This window comes from Bos taurus, chromosome 2, assembly GCF_002263795.3.
Source record: "Bos taurus isolate L1 Dominette 01449 registration number 42190680 breed Hereford chromosome 2, ARS-UCD2.0, whole genome shotgun sequence".
Lineage (NCBI taxonomy): Eukaryota > Metazoa > Chordata > Mammalia > Artiodactyla > Bovidae > Bos > Bos taurus.
Window position 1 is genome coordinate 118,279,235 of NC_037329.1, and position 19,890 is coordinate 118,299,124.

General features: G+C 39.0%; 1 protein-coding gene and 1 long non-coding RNA gene across 36 annotated transcripts in view; one reads left to right on the forward strand and one right to left on the reverse strand.

Annotated features, from left to right (window-relative positions):
* LOC510377 (nuclear body protein SP140-like protein) overlaps nt 1-19,890 on the forward strand; it is an 81,158-nt gene that overhangs the window by 46,299 nt on the left and 14,969 nt on the right. For all 35 annotated transcript variants that reach the window (XM_059879223.1, XM_059879227.1, XM_059879222.1 and 32 more), the window contains 5 exons: nt 2,045-2,158; nt 3,143-3,196; nt 13,589-13,645; nt 15,391-15,477; nt 19,331-19,399. In XM_059879223.1, the coding sequence (XP_059735206.1) occupies nt 2,045-2,158; nt 3,143-3,196; nt 13,589-13,645; nt 15,391-15,477; nt 19,331-19,399 (381 nt within the window). The remainder of the gene's footprint in view (nt 1-2,044; nt 2,159-3,142; nt 3,197-13,588; nt 13,646-15,390; nt 15,478-19,330; nt 19,400-19,890) is intronic.
* Nucleotides 9,027-11,158, reverse strand: LOC132343343 (uncharacterized). Its single transcript, XR_009492117.1, has 2 exons — nt 11,073-11,158; nt 9,027-9,141 (listed from the first exon to the last, which is right to left on the reverse strand). It is a non-coding gene; the product is annotated as an uncharacterized lncRNA (long non-coding RNA).

The following is a 19,890-nucleotide window of genomic DNA, read 5'->3' on the forward strand; positions in this document are numbered from 1 at the left end:
AAAGCTTAAAGTAGAAAAAGAAAAGTAGAGAAAGCAATTCAGTTCAGTTCTGTCGCTCAGTCGTGTCCAACTCTTTGTGACCCCGTGGACTGCAGTACACCAGGCCTCCCTGTCCATCACCAACTTCTGGAGTTTACTCAAACTCGAGCCATCCAACCAACTCATCCTCTGTCGTCCCCTTCTCCTCCTGCCCTCAATCTTTCCCAGCATCAGGGTCTTTTCAAACGAGTCAGCCCTTTGCGTCAGGTGGCCAAAGTATTGGAGTTTCAGCTTTAGCATCAGTCCTTCCAATGAACACCCTGAAAGGTTGTTGTTGAATCACACAAAGACACTGGGATTCTTGGCCCCCGGAGGAGAAGAATTCAATCCGGGGCCAGAGACGACGCTTGATCGCTCAGAGCTTTTGTGTAATAAAGTTTTATTAAAGTATAAAGGAGATAGAGAAAGCTTCTGACATAGGCATCAGAAGAGGGCAGAAAGAGTACCCCCCTGCTAGTCTTCAGCTGGATTGTTATATAGTCACTAGCAGTCTGTTAATGAAAGAAAGGAATGTCTTAAAATTCAGAATGGCACCAGGCCGCTCACCCATAAGATGCATTTTGGGATAATCTTGGCACCAAATGGTTTATCCTGGGCCATAAAATGATTAACTTGAATCTTGAAGAAGGGCGGACTACCATACAAATAGTTTCATTTACATAGATTAGGGGAACAATATCTGAGTATAACATACTGGTTTGTCAAGTACGTTCTGAGCCAAGAGGCGAACGGACTTGAGGACAGAGTTTGGGGTAAATGCATAACACATTAGCATAGCTTAAGACAAATATTTTATAAGAAAAAGGCATTGGTTATCTCTAGGTTTGAGAATAGTTAACTTCAGGTGAAACCAGGTGTTCTTATGGCAACACAGTATTTTAAGAGAAATCTCCTTTTAAATTTATATAGAGAAGAAAAAAATATCGCTAGTTTGTTTCCTCCTGCCGATTAAGACGGAAAAGGCAATGGCACCCCACTCCAGTACTCTTGCCTGGAAAATCCCATGGACGGAGGAGCCTGGTAGGCTGCAGTCCATGGGGTTGCTAAGAGTCGGACACGACTGAGCGACTTGACTTTTACTTTTCACTTTCATGCACTGGAGAAGGAAATGGCAACCCACTCCAGTGTTCTTGCCTGGAGAATCCCAGGGACGGGGGAGCCTGGTGGGCTGCCGTCTCTGGGGTCGCACAGAGTCGGACACGACTGAAGCGACTTAGCAGCAGCAGCCGATTAAGAGAGATAAAAATGTCTGACACTTGCAGGCTATTTCCTCCGTTTGGAGACCCCTGGCCTTCCTGCCTGTTACCCTCTCAACCCAGGACCGAATTCCTTTAGGATTGACTGGTTGGATCTCCTTGCAGTCCAAGGGACTCTCAAGAGTCTTCTCCAACACCACAGTTCAAAAGCATCAGTTCTTTGGTGCTCAGCTTTCTTTATAGTCCAACTCTCACATCCATACATGACTACAGGAAAAACCACAGCCTTAACTAGACAAACCTTTGTTAGCTAAAGAGAAAGCAGAATGAGGTACAAAAGATGGGAAAAAACATGGTTCTATTGGACCTCAGGTGTGATTATTGGAGCAGATGTACTTTTTTCCAGAAAGCAGTTTATCTTAGCTCAGAATATCAGTGTGCAGCATGAAAGCACCAGGAACTGTATCCTAATCACTGTCTTAGGATCTGTAATGTTCTTGTTTCCCTTCAGTATCTGGCAGACTAGAAACTCTCCAGATGAATACAGAAGAAGATTCAGAGGAGCTAGGTTCTAGCCCACTATCCTATGATAGCCAAAGTAATTATGAATTAAAAAAAAAACAAAAAACAGAAACAAAGTTCTGGTAAAGATAAAGAGATAAGAAAGGGAAACAGGGAGACTTAAAGAAAGAGTTAGATGTATGGAAAATCAGAGGAAGAAGTAGAAAAGGGGGATCAACAAAAAGGGGTTCAGAAAAGAGGATCATTGGGGAAATAAAAAATCTTCATAAGCCTTGGTTTTGACCCAGGTACAGAGCTACCAACGTTTGGAAATAAGTGCTCCTGTGTGATGTGCTTCTCGAAAGATGTGCCCAGAGATCCAGAAGGAAGAACTGAAAGTATGCAAGCTGATGACATGTTAGGTAAGGCTACCTGAGGGTGGTGAGATGGGGGTGGCTCCACTGGCAACAGAGACCTAGGTAGGGTGGTGGCAGATGGAAGGAAGGAATAAGGAATATGGCTGGCTTCCAGTCTATCCCAGTATCCTGATCTCTGCATTTGCTTGACCTGATCCTTTTGGGACTAGCAGGGAAGCAAGAGATCATTATAAAATTGTGTTTAAGGGATGGCCCGTGTTGATTATACATGGTTGATATATTAATTGGGCTTCCCTGGTGGCTCAAATGGTAAGAATCTGCCAGCAATGCAGGCAACATGGATTTGATCCCTATGTTGAGAAGATCCCCCAGAGAAGGGAATGCCAACCCACTCTAGTTTTCTTGCCTGGCAGGCTACAGTCCATGGTGGTGCAAAGAGAAATACACTCTTTAAAGTGGCAGTTTATTGTTTATTCCATCAGTGTATTACTAACAAAGCTTTGTGATTTCCAGTGATTTCTATCCCTGTCACCCAAGAAAGTCAAGTGTATGTCCATTAATAGGTAACACTGTCATTTTGTCACAATCTTAGAAAGGTCTCAAAAGATAGCTACTCCTGCCACTTAATTGTCAGAAGGAAAGACTTCAGATCAACTATTCTTAACCCAGCACATAGGTTTGATAAATGTTCTCCAGCATGTCACTTGTTTATATAGTGATACTATTCACTTTTGCATATAAGGTCTTATTTCATCCTAACAAAATTCTTAAGGACTAGACAAATATCCCTGAGTAAACTGAAATTTATAGATATTGAAGAATGTTTTTCAAAGTCCCATTAAGAAATAATGGAAGACCCAGGGTCCGGGGCTCCCATGTCTCGATTCAGTAGGTTTGATTCCTTTACGAGAAAGAGAGATAACAACCCAAATGTCTTTATAAATTCAAGCCTTCTGCAGTATGAATCATCTTAAGATTTGTAACTTTTATTTATTTATTTTTGTTTCCACATCTTGTGTTTTTTTCTAGATACGGTAGATCTTGGGAACAACTCTACTGTGAGAAAACCCAAGAAGAGAAGAAGTAAGAGTGCATGCAATTTTATTTGCTTTTGATACTAAAAAGGAGTTTTTAATGCCAGTTTCATTATTATTATAATTTATAATAATGTGTTAATAATATGAAAACCCCATAAAGGTGTCTATATCCTAATCTCTGGAACCTGTAATCTGTTATCTTACGTGGCAAAAGGGATTTTATACATACGATTAAGATCAGGACCTTGACATTGGAGATTATCCTGCATTTTCTGGGTGCACTCAGTATCATCAAGAGGGCCTTAAAATATGAAGAACTGTTCCTGACTGTGAAGAGAGGAAGAAGTGATTATGGAAGACAGTCACAGAGAGATGCAATATTGCTAGCTTTGCAGATGGAAGGAAAGAATAAGGAATATTGATGGCTTCTGTTAACAGAAAGTGAGAAAGGAAAGGAAAGAGATTTCCCTCTACAGCCTCCAGACAGGAATGAAGCCCTACTGAAACCTTGATTTTAACCCAGAGTGACCCTTGTCAGACTTCTAACCAACATAACTATAAGATAATGAACTGTTTTAAGCCACTAAATTTGTGGTCATTTGCTATGGTACCAATAAAAGAGTAATATGGATTTTGGTTATTGGAAGTGGGATGCAGCCAAAATTCATTCCTAAAAATGTGGAAGTGGCTTTGAATTTGGGCAACGGGCAGAGGGAATTTGGGTAATAAGAATTTTAAGTAGAACAATAAAAAATGTCTAGATTGCTTTGAACAGTTAGTAGAAATGTGGTGCTGAAGACTGCTTGTGAGGACTTGGAAGTGAAGAGCATGGTAGGAAAAATCTATGTCGTTTTGGAGAATATGTAAATCATTATGAAAAGGCTGTTGGGTCGCTAAGAGTCGGGCACGACTGACCGACTTCACTTTCACTTTTCACTTTCATGCGTTGGAGAAGGAAATGGCAACCCACTCCAGTGTTCTTGCCTGGAGAATCCCAGGGACGGGGGAGCCTGGTGGGCTGCCGTCTATGGGGTCGCACAGAGTCGGACACGACTGAAGTGACTTAGCAGCAGCAGCAGCAGCAATATGGAGGCTAAAGGTGTCATGAAGGAAATAAGGAACGTGTTTTTGAAAATGAAAGGGAATCCTTACTATTTAGTGGCAGAAAGCTCAGCAAAATTAAATCCTGCAGTTATGTGGAAAGCAGAATTTTTTGGATATATAGCTAAGATTCCTAATTACAAAAGGTGCAGCTGGTTTCATGTTGCTGCTTAGAGTAAACTGCGAAAGGAAAGAGGTAAGTCAAGGGAAGAGCTGCTAAACAAAAGGAATCAGGACTTGATGATTTAAAATTTTTTTAGCCTATTCAGATTGCAAAAATGCTAAAGTTAGGAGAGTCACTGTCAGGAAAACATGCTCTGCAGCGACAACCAGGAGTGTCACTATTTAACTTTTTGCGAATGTCCCAGAAGCAGTGAAACATCAAAGTATTCAGTCACACAAATTGTTCTTCAAAGAGATTAAGTTTGTGACCCATAGGTACCCTCAGCCATCGCAGCAGAAGTGAAAAATGGATATGTGAGTCTACAAGAAAGATTTGTGGAGGAGACGCTCGTCTAATGGATGAGATTCTCATGACATATATGGGAGATATAGAAGATTCTTAAGACATTTATACCAACAGAAACAGAGATGTCCTTGTTCTAGTCCTTAGAGCCTGTAATCTGTTACTTTACCTGGCAGAAGAGACACTGGTGGTGTGATTAAATTAAAGATTTTTAGATGGGGAGATTTTTCTAGATTATCTGGGTGGCCCCAATCAAGTCACATGGGTCCTTAAAATCAGAAAACTTTTCTGCTATGGAGAGAGGGATATGTGACTATAGAATAATGGTCAAAGGAGATACAGTGTGAATGGCTTTGGAGAATAAGGCAGGGAGCAGTGAGCCAAGAAATGTGGGCAGCCTTCAGAAGCTTGAAAAGGTAAAGAAATCAAATATCCCCTACAGCTTCCAGAAAGAAACAAAGTCTCTAGATGCCTTGATTTTAGCTCAGTGAGACTTGTGTCAGATTCCTGATCTTCCAAACTGCAAGATAAAACATTTGTGTTGCTTTAAGCCAAGAAGTGTGTGGTAATTTATAATAGTAACAATAGAGAACTAATACTCTTCATAAGACAAAACAGAAACAAACAAACAAAAATCCTGAGTTTCACCTTTATATCATTAAGTTACATCTTTTAAAATAGCAATTTATAGTTTTTCAAACCTTGTTGTTTTCAAAATTTTAAAATATATGATCCGTATAAATTTTGATTGATATGTATTTTTCCAGATTTTTCTGTGCATGTTTTAAGATATTTACATCATACACTAACACATTATATCATAAATCTATTTATACTGTTACATTTCCCTTACTTTAAAATCAGTATGTCATGCACAAGAGATTATAAACATTTAACATTTTGCCAACTTAACTGTAAAAAGTTTTCTTTTATTCTGCTTTAATTTGCGTTGCTCTCATTTTTATTGTGGTTGAGCATTTTTCATTTGTTATTGGTTATTTATTTTCCTTCTTCTAAAAATGGATAATGTGTATGCCTTACCAGTATTGCTGTCTTTTTTAAACCATACTGAACAAACATAGGAATATTTATATATACATTAAACTTTGCCTATGTATACTGTTAGTATTTTATTTCATTTGATGTTATTCTCTTAGGTTTGTTTATAACATATTTTGTCCTAGAGAAATTTGAAATTTTATATAGTAAGATCTATCAGGATTTTCCTTTATGGCATCTAGGTTTTGTTTACAATATATAAAGATGTTTTCCAACTTGAAATTTTAAAAATACTTATATATGCTTCTAAAATATTTGACGTACTTAATACTTTTAAATGTTTAAATTTATTATTCATAAAAGACTCACCTCTTTGTGTGTAATGTGAAATAGTAATTACAGGGAGTAACACCAACTTTTTTAAAAATTGAAATATGCTAATGTACAATATTATATGTTATAGGTATATAATTTTGAAGGTTATACTCCATTTATGGTTATTATAAAATATTTGCTATATTCCCCATGATATACAATATATTCTTATAGCTAATTGTATACCTAGTAGTTCATACCTCTTAATTCTCTGCCCCTAATTTGCCCCTCCCCTCTTACTTCTCCTCACTGGTAAGCATTAGTTTATTCTCTTTATCTGTGAGTCTGCTTCATTTTTGTTATATTCGCTAGTTTGTTGTATTTTTAAGGTTCCAGATAGAAGTTATATCATACAGTATTTGCCTTTCTCTATCTGACTTATTTCACCTAGCATAATTCCCTTCAAATCCATCCATGTTGACACAAATGGAAAATTTTTCATTCTTTTTTATGGCTGAGTAATATTCCATATGTATCTGTCTATGTCTATCTGTCTACCACATCTTCTTTTCCCATTCGTGTCTTGAAGGACACTTACACTGCTTCCATTTCTTGGCAATTATAAAAGTGCTGCTATGAATATTAGGGTACATGTATCTTTTCAAATTAGTGTTTTTGTGTTTTTTGGTTATACATTCAGGAGTGGGACTGCTGTGTCATATGGTAATTCTATGCTTAGTTTTCTGAAAAACCCCAACACTGTGTTTTCCACAGTGGCTGCACCAACTTACACTCCTGTAATAGTGTGTGAAGTTTCCCTTTTCTCCATGCTTTTGCTCACCTTGCTATTTGTGTTCTTTCTGATGAGAGCCATTCTGACAGGTGCGAGACGGTTTTGATTTGCATTTCTCTGAAGATCAGGGATGTTGAACATCTTTTCATGTGCCAGTGGATGCCAACACTATTTCCTTCATGATTTGAATGCCCTTTTGCCTCTTTTCTGTGTTCATGGATCTGTGTCTGATTCTACTCTGAGATGCTGGTCTATTTAGTTTTAATGTGGTACCAAGTTGGTTTAATTATAATATTTTAAAGTAAAATTTTCTATTCCTACTTGATATATATATATTTTTTTTTTCAAAGAAAAAAGTAAAAAATATAGTGAGGAGCAACAGAAAAGGGGATTTCAGAAGTCTGATTAATCTGGCTCACTCATTATGCATAAACTTTAGAATCAGTCAAGATTTCCTCCCCACACCTCCACAACTGCATTGGAACTTTGAAAATATATTGAATTTGGAGATTAGTTTGGGTAGAGTTGAGGTTTTTACAAGGAGCATGAGCTCTTCACTTATTCAGGTCATCTTGTATGTTCTTCAACAAAGTTTTAGCTTTTGTAAATAGATCTTGCCAATTTTTACTTTCCTAGATAGCTTTATTGACCTATAATTTCATATAATAGTATTTATCACTGTTAAGGTATGACTGGGTAAGTTTTAACAGACTGACCTCATCAATTCTTTAGAATTTGTTGAAGGCTCCTTTGCATCCTAATTTATGGTCAGTCTTTGTGAATGTTCTCTGACACTTAAAAATTGTATTTGAACTATTTGTTGGGGTCTGGTTTCTTCCCATTTACATAGTCTTTATTAAATACAACTTTGTTGTTTAATTCTTGCATCTCCTAAATTAGGCTGTATTTGTTCCATCAGGTTTGTATTTAAGTGTGGTAAACGCTCCCACATGACTCTGTGTATTTGACTCCTCACTAGTCTATTGTTTTACTTTAAATATTTTGATGGTATTCATGACTATATGACTCAATGAATCTTTTCCATTTATTGTTATACAGTGTTTCTCTTTATCCCTACTAATGCTTTTAATATTAAAATCTCTTTTTCTGGGTGCTGATAGTGTAATGTGAACTTTAATGTTTTATGCTTTTTGGTGCTTTTTACTTCTTTTATGTTAAGCCCATTTTTGCAGCTTTGTTTTATGCCTCTTTTAACAACACTTAGCTTCTTCTAATCTTCTCTGATCTTTTTTTAAATCCTAACCGTTTAATAGTTAAATTTTATTTGTTTACATTTGTTCTGATTCCTGATATACATCGACTTGCATATCACTGTTCATTTTTATTTTTCTGTGTTTTTGTGTCTCTTTCCTACACTCAAATGGATTGAGATAGAATTCTATATTCCATCTTTTTTCTCTGCTGGTTTAGAGATTAGAGATGAAATTTCTGTAATCTTTTTGACGATATCCCATCCCCCAAAGATGACAAGGATCTTAGCATGGATTCACTGAAGACTGACCATCCATCTCTACTATTTAGCTATTATTTAACATTTTATTTTAAATTTTCTTTTAATTATAATTTGGAGACTATTATGATTTTTGCAGCTGACATCTATTTAAACACTTAAAAGTCATTTTACGTACTCACCACTGTTTCTTTTCTTTGATTTTGCTTTTTGTCTAGTTGAAATAAATCATTTAGTTCTTTTAGTGAATGGTCTGTGAAAGTGAAAATTGCTCAGTTGTGTCTGACTCTTTGTGACCCCATGGACTATGCAGTCCATGAAATTCTCCAGGCCAGAATACTGGAGTGGGTAGCCTTTCCCTTCTCTAGGGGACTTTCCAACCCAGGAATTGAATCAGGGACTCCTGCATTGCAGGGGAATTCTTTACCAACTGAGCTTTCAGGGAAGCCCTATAAGTGGTAAATTTTTCAAGTGTTGTATGTGCAAATTTGTCTTTATTTTAATAGAATTTTTTTCATGAAGTTAACAATTCTAGGTTGACATTTATTTTTCATCAGTACAATAAAGTGTTTACTACATTGTCTTCTAGAATCTGTTTTGTGACTAATGAAAATTTCTCTTGTTGTGATTGTCATTTCTTGGTAAATAATCTGTGCTTTCTCTCTAAAAGTTCTTTCTCCAACACTGAGTCATGGAAAATTTAAATTTAGAGAAAACTTGGGAGAATTTTATAGTATACACCAGAATACTTTAATATAGATTCACAATTGACATTGTACTGTTCTTGCTTTATCACATTTCTTTCAATTTATCCATTTCCTTACATCCACTAAGCCATCTTCAAATCTGAAACATTTCAAAGATACAGATGTCAGTACTCTTTCCCCCAAATACTTTAATATGTACATCATTAACCAGAGTTCCATATTTATTTGTAGTTCTTTAATTTTTTTCTTTTGAAATAAAGTGTATAATAAAATGTACAAATACTAAGTGTACCATTAATGAGTTTTAATAGATTCAGTTCTCCCATATTATCCAAATCCTTATCAGGATACAGAACATGGCCATCACCCTGGAAACAACCCTTAAGCTCTTTCTGGGATATCCTTACCCCTTACTCATCAGTGACAACCATTCTTCTTCTTTTTTTGAAGATGATAATTTGGCTTGCCTTAAAACTTTATTTTTTTGTTACAATATTTTATTGTTTCCAGGATATTTTGTTTCCGCCCCCCACAAAAGACTTTAGGGGTGGTGTGATATTTTTCACAAAGGCTAAAATTCAGTGGTAGCATTTCAGATATTAGCGTGCATGAAGGCAGAAATATTTTGCAGTAGGACCCATCATCTTATTTTGTCTTCTTTTTAAAGAAAATTTTTTGTTGCAAGATATTTGCTTCATAATATTTTGCTGGTTTCTGCCATACATCACGGAGAAGGCAATGGCACCCCACTCCAGTACTCTTGCCTGGAAAATCCCATGGATGGAGGAGCCTGGTGGGCTGCAGTCCATGGGGTCACTAAGAGTCAGACACAACTCACTTTTACTTTTCACTTTCATGCATTGGAGAAGGAAATGGCAACCCACTCCAGTGTTCTTGCCTGGAGAATCCCAGGGACGGGGGAGCCTGGTGGACTGTCGTCTATGGGGTCGCACAGAGTCGGACACGACTGAAGCGACTTAGCGGTGGCAGCCATACATCAACATGATATGTGATTTTGGAGCATATTCTGTTTTGGTAGAAGTCTATTCCACTCAGCAGAGTGTTTTTGAGATTTATCCATATTGTTGAATGTATAAGTAGTTTGTATCAGTTTGTGACAAAGTAAGTTACATTGTATGACTATACCATATTTTGTATATACTCTCTCCTTCTGATGGAGATCACTAGTGTTTCCAGTTTTTGGCTAATGTGAAAAAGCTGCAGTGAACACTGTTGTAGAAATCTTTCAGTGGCTCTACGTCTTTATAACGCTCGTATAAATTCCTATAAATGAAATTGCTAAGATACAGAATAGGTGCATCAATTTTTTTCATCTCCCTAAAGCCACTGAGGAGTTAGTAGTATGGCACACACAAGCTGTGCCCAAGCTGAAGAATACCCCCCAGCCTTGGAAGGGTTTGTTGTTGTGCAGTCGCTAAGCTGTGTCTGACTCTTTGCGACCCCATGGGCTGTAGCGTGCCAGGCTCCTCTGTCCTCCACTATCTCCTGGAGTTTGCTCAGATTCATGGCCATTGAATCAGTGGTGCTGTCTAACCTTAGAAAGGGGCTACTAGCAAAACTGCACAGAACTTATCCAAGAGGGAGACATTATCTTATTAGCTGGAATTGAAGCAAAGTTTACTATCTTGGAATACTTCTAAGGAGGGAGACGTTCTCTGTTTTGTATCGGTTAGGAAACAAATCTGCCCTCTGACCTGGAAGGCTACATTATCTCTAGCTTGCAAAGCTGTTTGTTCAAACATCCTTGGAAAGACTGAGGTGTGTGGAAATACCACAGAGAATCCCCACCCCCACAACAAATTCACCTCACACATCATGCATATGTGCATGCTAAGTCGCTTCAGTCGTGTCAGACTCTTTGCAACCCCATGGACTGTAGCCCACCAGGCTTCTCTGTCCATGGGATCTCCAGGCAAGAGTGCTAGAGTGGGTTGCCATGCCCTCCTCCAGGGGATCTTCCCAACACAGGGATCGAACTTGCGACTCCTGTGACTCCTGCATTGCAAACAGATTCTTTACCACTGAGCCACTGGGGAAGCCCCATCTTACCCATCAGATTCTGGCAAATTTCCCCAAGGAGATAACACTCCATCAGCCATCCCGATTAATCCAACCAATGTAGGCTGTGCCTTCCAGGCTGGTTGGGGAAAGAATGAGGCATTGTGCTCTAGAGTGTTGGAACAGAATCCTGAGTTTTCAGAACTGACATGTTTAACCGCATTAATCCGTCAGCGCCTTTGTCCTGATCATTATCCAGGAAGGAGCTGAGCCCTTTCTGAGGACAGCTGCCATAATGCTGGCATCAAAATCATGGTGTCAGCCTCTGTTGGTAGAGATCAGGCATCTGGGAATTTCCCTGAGGGGCCTGGCTCTGAGTGACCACAGCCACTTTGGTTCTGCCAGCCTGGCTCTGAGACAGCAGTAACCAAAGAGCCTTATAGAGGTGTGTGGACAGGAGGAGATGAGGGATGTGGGCCAGAGAGTCAATATAGTGTAAAGAGATTTTTTGATAGAGGGCGCATCTTTATCAGAGCGCAGTGGTCCAGGGAGCTGGGCTCAAGATACCCTTGAGTTTGTAGGGTGTGTGGTGTGGCCAGAATCGGCCAGGAGCAGGCAGAGGCATAACCCCTTAAATGTGGCTCCCCTCATGTGAAACAAATGGGTCAGGAGTCATGAGCCTGACTGTCAACCATAACGCTGGCATCAAAATCATGGTGTCAGCCTCTGTTGGTAGAGATCAGGCATCTGGGAATTTCCCTGAGAGGCCTGGGCAGGTCAATCACGCCACAGTTCATTTCCACCATCACTGGCCTGGAGACTGGTGTTCCCACTCTGCCAGAGTCTGTAGTTCTCCACATGGCAGACCAAGAGTGTACTTACGTGGAGGAACCGAGTCATCTGATTTCCTCCGGCCAGAGGAGTGACCACAGCCACTTTGGTTCTGCCAGCCTGGCTCTGAGACAGCAGCCCAGTGCACTTCGGTTGTCAGCTTAGCCACACGCCAGGGCACCAAGCCTCTGGGGAGTCTTGGGGAACTGAAGACCCCAACGAGGCTGAGATTTCCTTTAAGCTGTGAAGTAGAGTACAAAGCCGAGGTGCTTCTGGCAAAGTCCCTGCATTCTTTCCTTTAATTGATTATAGTTGATTTACAGTATTGTGTTAGTTTCAGGTGTACAGCAAAGTGATTCAGTTATATATATTTCAGATAATATAAGAATATTCTTTTCCGTTATAGATGTTGAGTAGAGTTCCCTGTGCTATACAGTAAATCCTTGCTGTTTATCTATTTTGCATATAATAGTATCTGTTAATCCCATAAGTAACCATAAGTTTGTTTTTTATGTCTATGAGTATATTTCTGTCTTATAAATAAGTTCATTTGTATCCGGTTTTTAGATTCCACATGTAAGTGATAGCATATGATATTTGTCTTTCTCTGACTTACTACACTTAATATGACAATCTCTAGTCCGTCCATGTTGCTGCCAAGTGTCATTATTTCATTCTTTGTTACGGATAAGTAATATTCCATTATATCTATGTATATTACTATATATGTATATATATCACTTCTTAATCCATTCATCTCTTGATGCACACTTAGGTTGCTTTCAAGTCTTGGCTATTGTAAATAGTGCTGCTATGAGCACTGTGTCTTTTTGAATTAGAGTTTTCGTCTTTTCTGGGTATATGCCCAGGAGTGGGGTTGAACGCCAGCATTCCTGAATATACCATTTCCATTTGAAGAGCAAGGCTTTTTGGTCCTTCCTGCCTTGTAAGTCAGGACTGAACTACTTACCCAAGACCAATGGTCTCACGTTGACACATTTTCACATCTCTCACAGGAAAGCAAAACCCAACACAAAACCCCGTGTGGTTCCTTAATTTCCTCTGGTAATTTCAGGTGCTGTATTTTTAAAAAATATTTGTTTATTTGGCTGCATTAGGTCTTAATTGTGGCTCTCGGGATCTCTGATCTTCATTGCAGCATGTAGGGTCTTTAGTTGTGGCATCTAGTTCCCTGACCAAGGATCAAACCCGGGTCCCCTGCATTGGGAGCGTGGAGTCTTAGCCACTGGACCACCAGGCAGATCAGGCACCTGGGCATTATAGTCGCTCAGGCATTATATTAAATATAAGTGAGAGGGTTTTGTTACAACTGCAAGAGTACAGAGATTATTTAATGGCAACTCTCCACATCAAAGTTGAGAATGCCTCCTGAATTGGGCACAGTATATTATCCATGTGCACATTTGAATTTACATGAAAATACTTGAAAAGGGAATAAATTGATATATAACCACAGCAATAATCTTTCAGTCTAAGGCACCAGTGGAAGTTTATTTTCTAATTTTTAAAAAAATTTTCAAAAGAGGATCATCTCCTATAGTCTACCAAAGTGAAATATAGCTCAGAATCAACCTCACACTGCTACACTGGGAGTTAAGAAGTTTGCCCCAGTCTTGTGAACTAATGTCTCAAAAAATACTTGAAAATTACTGATATATAAGTTTTTGAACATTATATTTACAGCTCTAAGTAATTAACTTTATAATTTTTTTAAGAAAAAAAGAAAGGACATTCCTGGACAAGAAGACCAAGGAGAAATGTACATCGAAAAGGTAAGCAGTGAAGTGAAGTAGTCACACCTGTTTAGTTCATAAGGCCCTGCTTCCCGTATTCTTGCAGCCTTCAGTCTCTTGAGGACAATAATAGTTTTCTAGCTTATGTGTCAGTTAGGATACAGGCCAGGGCACTGTAACAAAGAGACTGCCATATATGTTGGCTTCAACAAAACAGTTTCTAGTTCACGTGTGCAGTAGTGCAGAGCTAAATAGTACAGACACTGCTGTCCTCAATATATGGCTTCTTTCCTAGGTCAAGAAATTATCATTAATTTGGAGAGATGTTCCAAAGAAGCCTAAATGAACAAAGCAGACTATATGTGTATGTGTGTGCAAGTGTGTGTGTGTTAAATATATGTATAAGCATTATGAGTTTTTATACCTCTATAAATCCTTATTTATACATATTTATCAATCTATATATAGAGGGAGAGACAGATATAGATACATGGAAAAATTAATGTCAGTACATCCAGAAGAACATATGCAGTAGTCATTGGAATATAGGTGATGTTTCTAGTTTTATGTTTTTTAAAGTTATATGTATAAATTCAAAATATTAAACATGTTCAACTATTGTAATGGAAGTGTCATTTAAACAGCAAAATATGCAAAAAGAAAGGTCTAACAGGATATCTTTGAACAAGGTAACTGTGGCTTTCTCCAGATGGTGATATTTGAAGCCATTTTTATTTTCTGAGTTTTCAGTAATGTATATGTATTACTTCTCATCAGACCCATGAAATCTTATTTATCTTAGTAGCAGTTTAAGGAACACTCTTTCTCTAGACAATGAGGACTAGACTTCATTTTCCATGTGATTTCCAAGGCTTTTTTTGGCCACACCCTGTGTCATATGGGATCTTGCTCCCCTGACCAGGGATCAAACCCACACCCACTGCATTATAAGCTTGAAGTCTTAACTACTGGACTGCCAGGGAAGTCCCTGATTTCCAATATTTGAGTCAGTAGGTCTATGTAGAGTCCAGTGAAAATTTATTATTTGTCACCAATCTATATATCTTATGTTCTTGCCAATTTCCATGGCTGCCCTATTAGTGAATGTGTACAATATTGTTCAAAAAGAAAAAAAAAGTGGTTGCATCCATTTTAAGAATGATTTATTTTCAAAACACTAAATATCTGTATTTAATCCTTTTAACATTTTCACTTAGGTCTTTGTGTCCACAGATCAATTCTAAACCATATTTTCCCCTAAGTGTAGTGAAATCTTGTACACAATTTAAAAGTCATCCCTCATAAATAAAAAATGCTCTGGACACCTGCTTGAGATCCCTTGCCATAACTTTCTTTCTTGTCTGAGTGCACAGTTCAGGGGGGTTCAGAATTAAAACCATTACCCGTTGCTTTTCTTTTTGGATACTTCTGAATTGAACTTTTTGTTTTCAACACACGGTCAATAGTAGATTGATACGTTTTAATGTATTTTTACAATTAGACAGCCATAAGGTATGGTAGCTTGTAATATACAACTTATAGAACACTTTTGAAAAACTTTAACACTTGACCTTCACCACAACTCTGTGATGAGACGGAATAAGAGTAGCAGATCTATGTTATGCAGGAAGAGACAGAGAGAGTTAAATGGATTTTCATGGGTTTCTGGCTCCTAATTGGCATTTTCCCCACTGTCTTATACTCTCTCTCGTAACATTTCTCACTTGCTTTTCATCTCACATGTCAGCTGTTTTTTGTTTAACTCTGTATTTTCCCCTGCCTAGCCCTAGACAACAGCAAAACTGCTGGCCAACAGGCCCCACGTGGAAAGAAGGTGAAAATGAGTCTGCAGAAACCTGCCAAGATCAGGAGTAAGACTGTGACACTTCTATTTTGCCCTGAAGGATCAATAGAAATTTTGCTATGCTTTTGAGGAACACAGATCCTCCCCCGCACATTTTTTTCCTACTCAAGCTTACCAGTCAATTTGACCACCATGAAATCTAGAAAGCAAGCCCATTTGAAGCCAGCTTTATTAATTGTTTGCATTTATATCATAGCTCTTATCTGCCCAGGATCTAAATTTTTTTTCCTCTTAGTTTTATCTGTTTTCACAAAAATTCCTTTATCTCACATGTTTGGTTTATTAAAATGGTTAGACTTTATAAATTGTAAGTAGAAAGCAAGTTCATTCTTTCATTGCCCTTTCAAATCAATCTTCTATTAGTTAAGTTTTTCATATTTGGGAGCAGGTCATAGAGCTTTCGTGTTCCCTTTTAACAGGAATAAAAGTCTTTTACAGTTATTGAAGGTCCTTTCTAGCCTTGTATTAAGACTAGTTTTTTCTCCAACTCAAAGCACCTCCACTCTTTCCTCCTGAGTAAGCTTGGTCTGAAATACCTATGGTGAAGAGGCGGCATAATTGCGGTCTTTTCTCACTCTCTCTTGGCTCTATTCCTGCTCAGGAACTGCTAGTCTGAGTCATTCAGGATTAGGAAAGTGGATGAGAGAGGAGAGATCAGATGTGGTAGCATCTTACCCGGCAGGCACAGCTGTGAGTTGACACTGTGGAGAAAAGCCCACAATCACTAGCTCTTTTCTCCATGAGATGCTTTCATCAATTGGTGGTGAGGGAAGAGGTGAGGTCAGGCCATGAGCCTGAAGTTTTGGGAAAGAAATATAGTCTGTATATGAAGGCAGATTTAGTACCTCCATAACCTGTTCCATCGAAACTTTGGATGTCACCTACCTGGTTCAGTCCATTGCCTTCGGATGTGGGGATCTTCCTGCTCGGAAGTAGGGTGACCAACTCAACCCGGTTTGCTGAGGACCTTCCGAGTTCTGCCGCTTTAAGTCCCACATCTTGGGTGCCCCTTAGTCCTGAATAAACTGGGGCACTTGGTCATACTTTTTGGCACTTAGTAATTTGTTCTCAACTTTTGGGTCTTAGTACTACTAAGATTTGGAGAAAACAGTATTAGATTAAAAATCGTCACATTTACTTCTAGGGGTTAATACCAGCCGTTTGGTTGGTTGCCGTTTAGTCTCTAAGTTGTGTCCAACTCTTTGGCGACCACATGGACATAGCCTTCCAGGCTCCTCTGTCCATGGGATTTCCAAGGCAGCAACATTGGAGTGGGCTGCCATTTCCTTCTCCAGGGATCTTCCCAGCCCAGGCATTGAACCCACATCTCATGCATTGCAAGCAGATTCTTTACCACTGAGCCACCAAGGAAGCCAATACTAACCATAACAATTAAAAATAATAATAACTTTAGATTATAATCTCCCATCCAAGTCCTAACCAGGCCTGACCTTGCTTAGCTTCCAAGATTAGGTAAGATCAGATGTGTTCAGAGTGGTATGGCTATAGACCTAGATTATAACCTGACTGCTAGAATATATATTAGGGCTTGTTATAGAGCTTCAGTGTTATTAAATGGGTACTATACCCTGGGGACATAGAAATAGTTAAATCCTGCCTTGATCAGCCAATCTGTTTTGAAAGTAAAATACAAGTAGTGTTATATTATGAAGCAGTGGGTTTTAAGCTCAAAATTTCCTTTTACTAGAAGCTCCAAAAACTAGAATGGACTGCAGTGTATTTTATTGTTCTCCTTACAGATAGTAGGCTAACAGATTTGATGGCTTCTCTGGTGGTGCGAGTGGTAAAAAATCCGCTTACCAATGCAGGAGACATAAGACTTGGGTTCGATCCCTAGCTGGGGAAGATCCCCTGGAGGAGAGCTTGGCAACCCACTCCAGTATTCTTGCCTGGAGAATCCCATGGACAGAGGAGCCTGGTGGGCTACAGTCCATAGGGTCACAAAGAATAAGACTTGACTGAAACGACTTACACACACACACACACACACACACACACGACTACAACACACCCATTATCCAGGAAAGGCATAACCAGTGAGCGACAGACAGAGAGAAAGAAAGAGCTCTACAGTTGCTGGACTGTCTAAGGTTGTGATTAGAGCTTTAGTGCCAAGCTGAGCTGGAATACAGAAGAGGCAAGGATGAGATATCTGCATCTCTTCTCATTGGGCTGTGAGCATGGACCTTTAGAAGAGGAGGGAGGAATGAGAAAGAGGGCCAGAAATATCCTGGTTTTCTAGAGTATTCTACCACTTTGGCATCTTAAGGGTTTCCCTGGTGGCTCATACAGTAAAGAGTCTACCTGCAATGCGGGAGACCCAGGTTCAATCCCTGGATCAGGAAGATGCCCTGGAGGAGGAAATGGCAACCCACTCCAGTACTCTTACTTGGAAAATCCTGTAGATGAAGGAGACTGGCAAGCTACAGACCATGAGGTCACAAAGAGTTGGACACAACTGAGCGACTTCACTTTCTTTCTTTCTTTCTTTCTTTCTTTGGCATCTTGGGTGAGCGAGGAGGTGAGGAGAGCCTTGAGAGCCATACCTGGCTGGATGGCCTTCTGCTGTGTAGTGGACCCACCTTCCAGAGGGAGAAAGTAAGAGGAAATCAAAAGATTAATCCACCTCTTTAAGAATCCCATTTCTACCTTTTTAGTGGTTCTCCCTGGCCCATGGCTATTACTTTTATTCTATTGGATTGGCCAAAAAGTTCATTCAAGGTTTTCTGTACATTTAAAACCTGGACGAGCTTTTTCAGGCAACCCAATACTTTCTTACACAAGTTTATAAATCTCTGTAGGCCTCTTCCTTGAGCTCATATTATCCTGTTAAATAATAACAGGTGACCACTTGCAAGGTTGTTGTAAGTTGTAGACCTTCTGATAAAGTCTAATCATCAAGATTTGTCCCATAGGGCCATTTTGATCTTGAGGAATTGAAAATCTTCTCAGTAACTGCTTAGTCTTAAGACCAGAAAGTAAAATTATTCTGCCAACCATTGGATCCACTTTGGGTTTGACTGAAGGAAAGAGTCTTTTTACTTTGCTGGTCTGATATACGCTCATAATCTGCTTAGAGTTTATAGCACTTAGGAAGGAGTAGCCTGGAAAATATTTCTTCTTGGAGTCTGAATTACCCTTCCCACCAGATGGCAGTCATTGGATGGTGGGCACTGAACTCAGAAAGAAGGAAATGAATTTATCTTCCTACCTTAGAAAATAAAGCACATGTGAATGATAGCAAACTTTGAGATACATATCCACAGCCAATTAACTTGTAAATGGCAGGACAGTCTCTGCTGCAATATTTACTGAGTCCATTCTTAGTTACTATGTGAAATCAAGGTTTTGGAGGACTCTTGGTTAGCATTCTTCTCTTTCTTAGTTTCTTAGATTCCAAAATCTTTGTCTAAGCTCAGGTGGACAAAACTCTTGGTTACATTACTAACACTATTTGTACACTAAATGTACAAACAGCTTCATTCCAGGTGATGTGTGTAACATGTGTCTCACCTGCAAAGCCTGCCATAGGGTTTCCTAGAACTCATTTCCCTTAATTGTACATTAAACAGTTAACACATGGTTGCTTGGGATATAAGTAAAATGCTGATATCAATTTCTTGTTTGTTTTACTAATGTGTGACAATGAAAAGTAAAATATAAGTCTAAAACTTGCCATCTAATTCTTGGTAGCTTAAAGACTAGGAAGGATGTATTTTTCTTTGTGCATTAGATAGGCTTCTGGGAAATTACATTTCAGTGGAAATTCTGAAAAGCACTAATAGATGCAATGCAGCTGCGTGTTGATTCTGTATGATTCTGTTTTTCTATTTCCTCAGGGAAAAGGAGAGGCAGACCCCGCTTTACTCATAATGACAGAATCCCACAGAGAAGAGCTAAGTCAAGAGGTAAGGAAGAAAAAGGAAATATTGTCTCAATAATTAGGCAGCTAATTTCCTGTTTTGCACTGTGTTTTTATTGATAAATCCATTTCCCTAATTGCTTTATGCAGCTTTACTAACAGGAAAAGTTTACGATTTGGTTCAAAATGTGCCTGGATGAAAAAGAAGATAATTTCACAAACAAGAAACTTGGTGACAGATCTAAACCAGACCCCGTGGGTCCAAGGGCTATCACAGTGTTGTTCTCCCCGCTGAACTGATCACTTTTAAGCCAGAAATAGTCCGTTTGCACATAAAGGGCACATACACAACCCACACATTATTTAACTGGCCCTTCTCTTGCTACACAGAAAGTCAGAGGTTGCACACCATGGATAGCCTGGAGTGGTGGTCAGAAGTCTGTCATCCTCTTCTGATTGTGTGGGCTTGGGCCTGTCACTTGACTGCTTTCCCTTCAGTTTCTTCATCTGTAAACTAAGAGGGTGAATGAGGCCAGC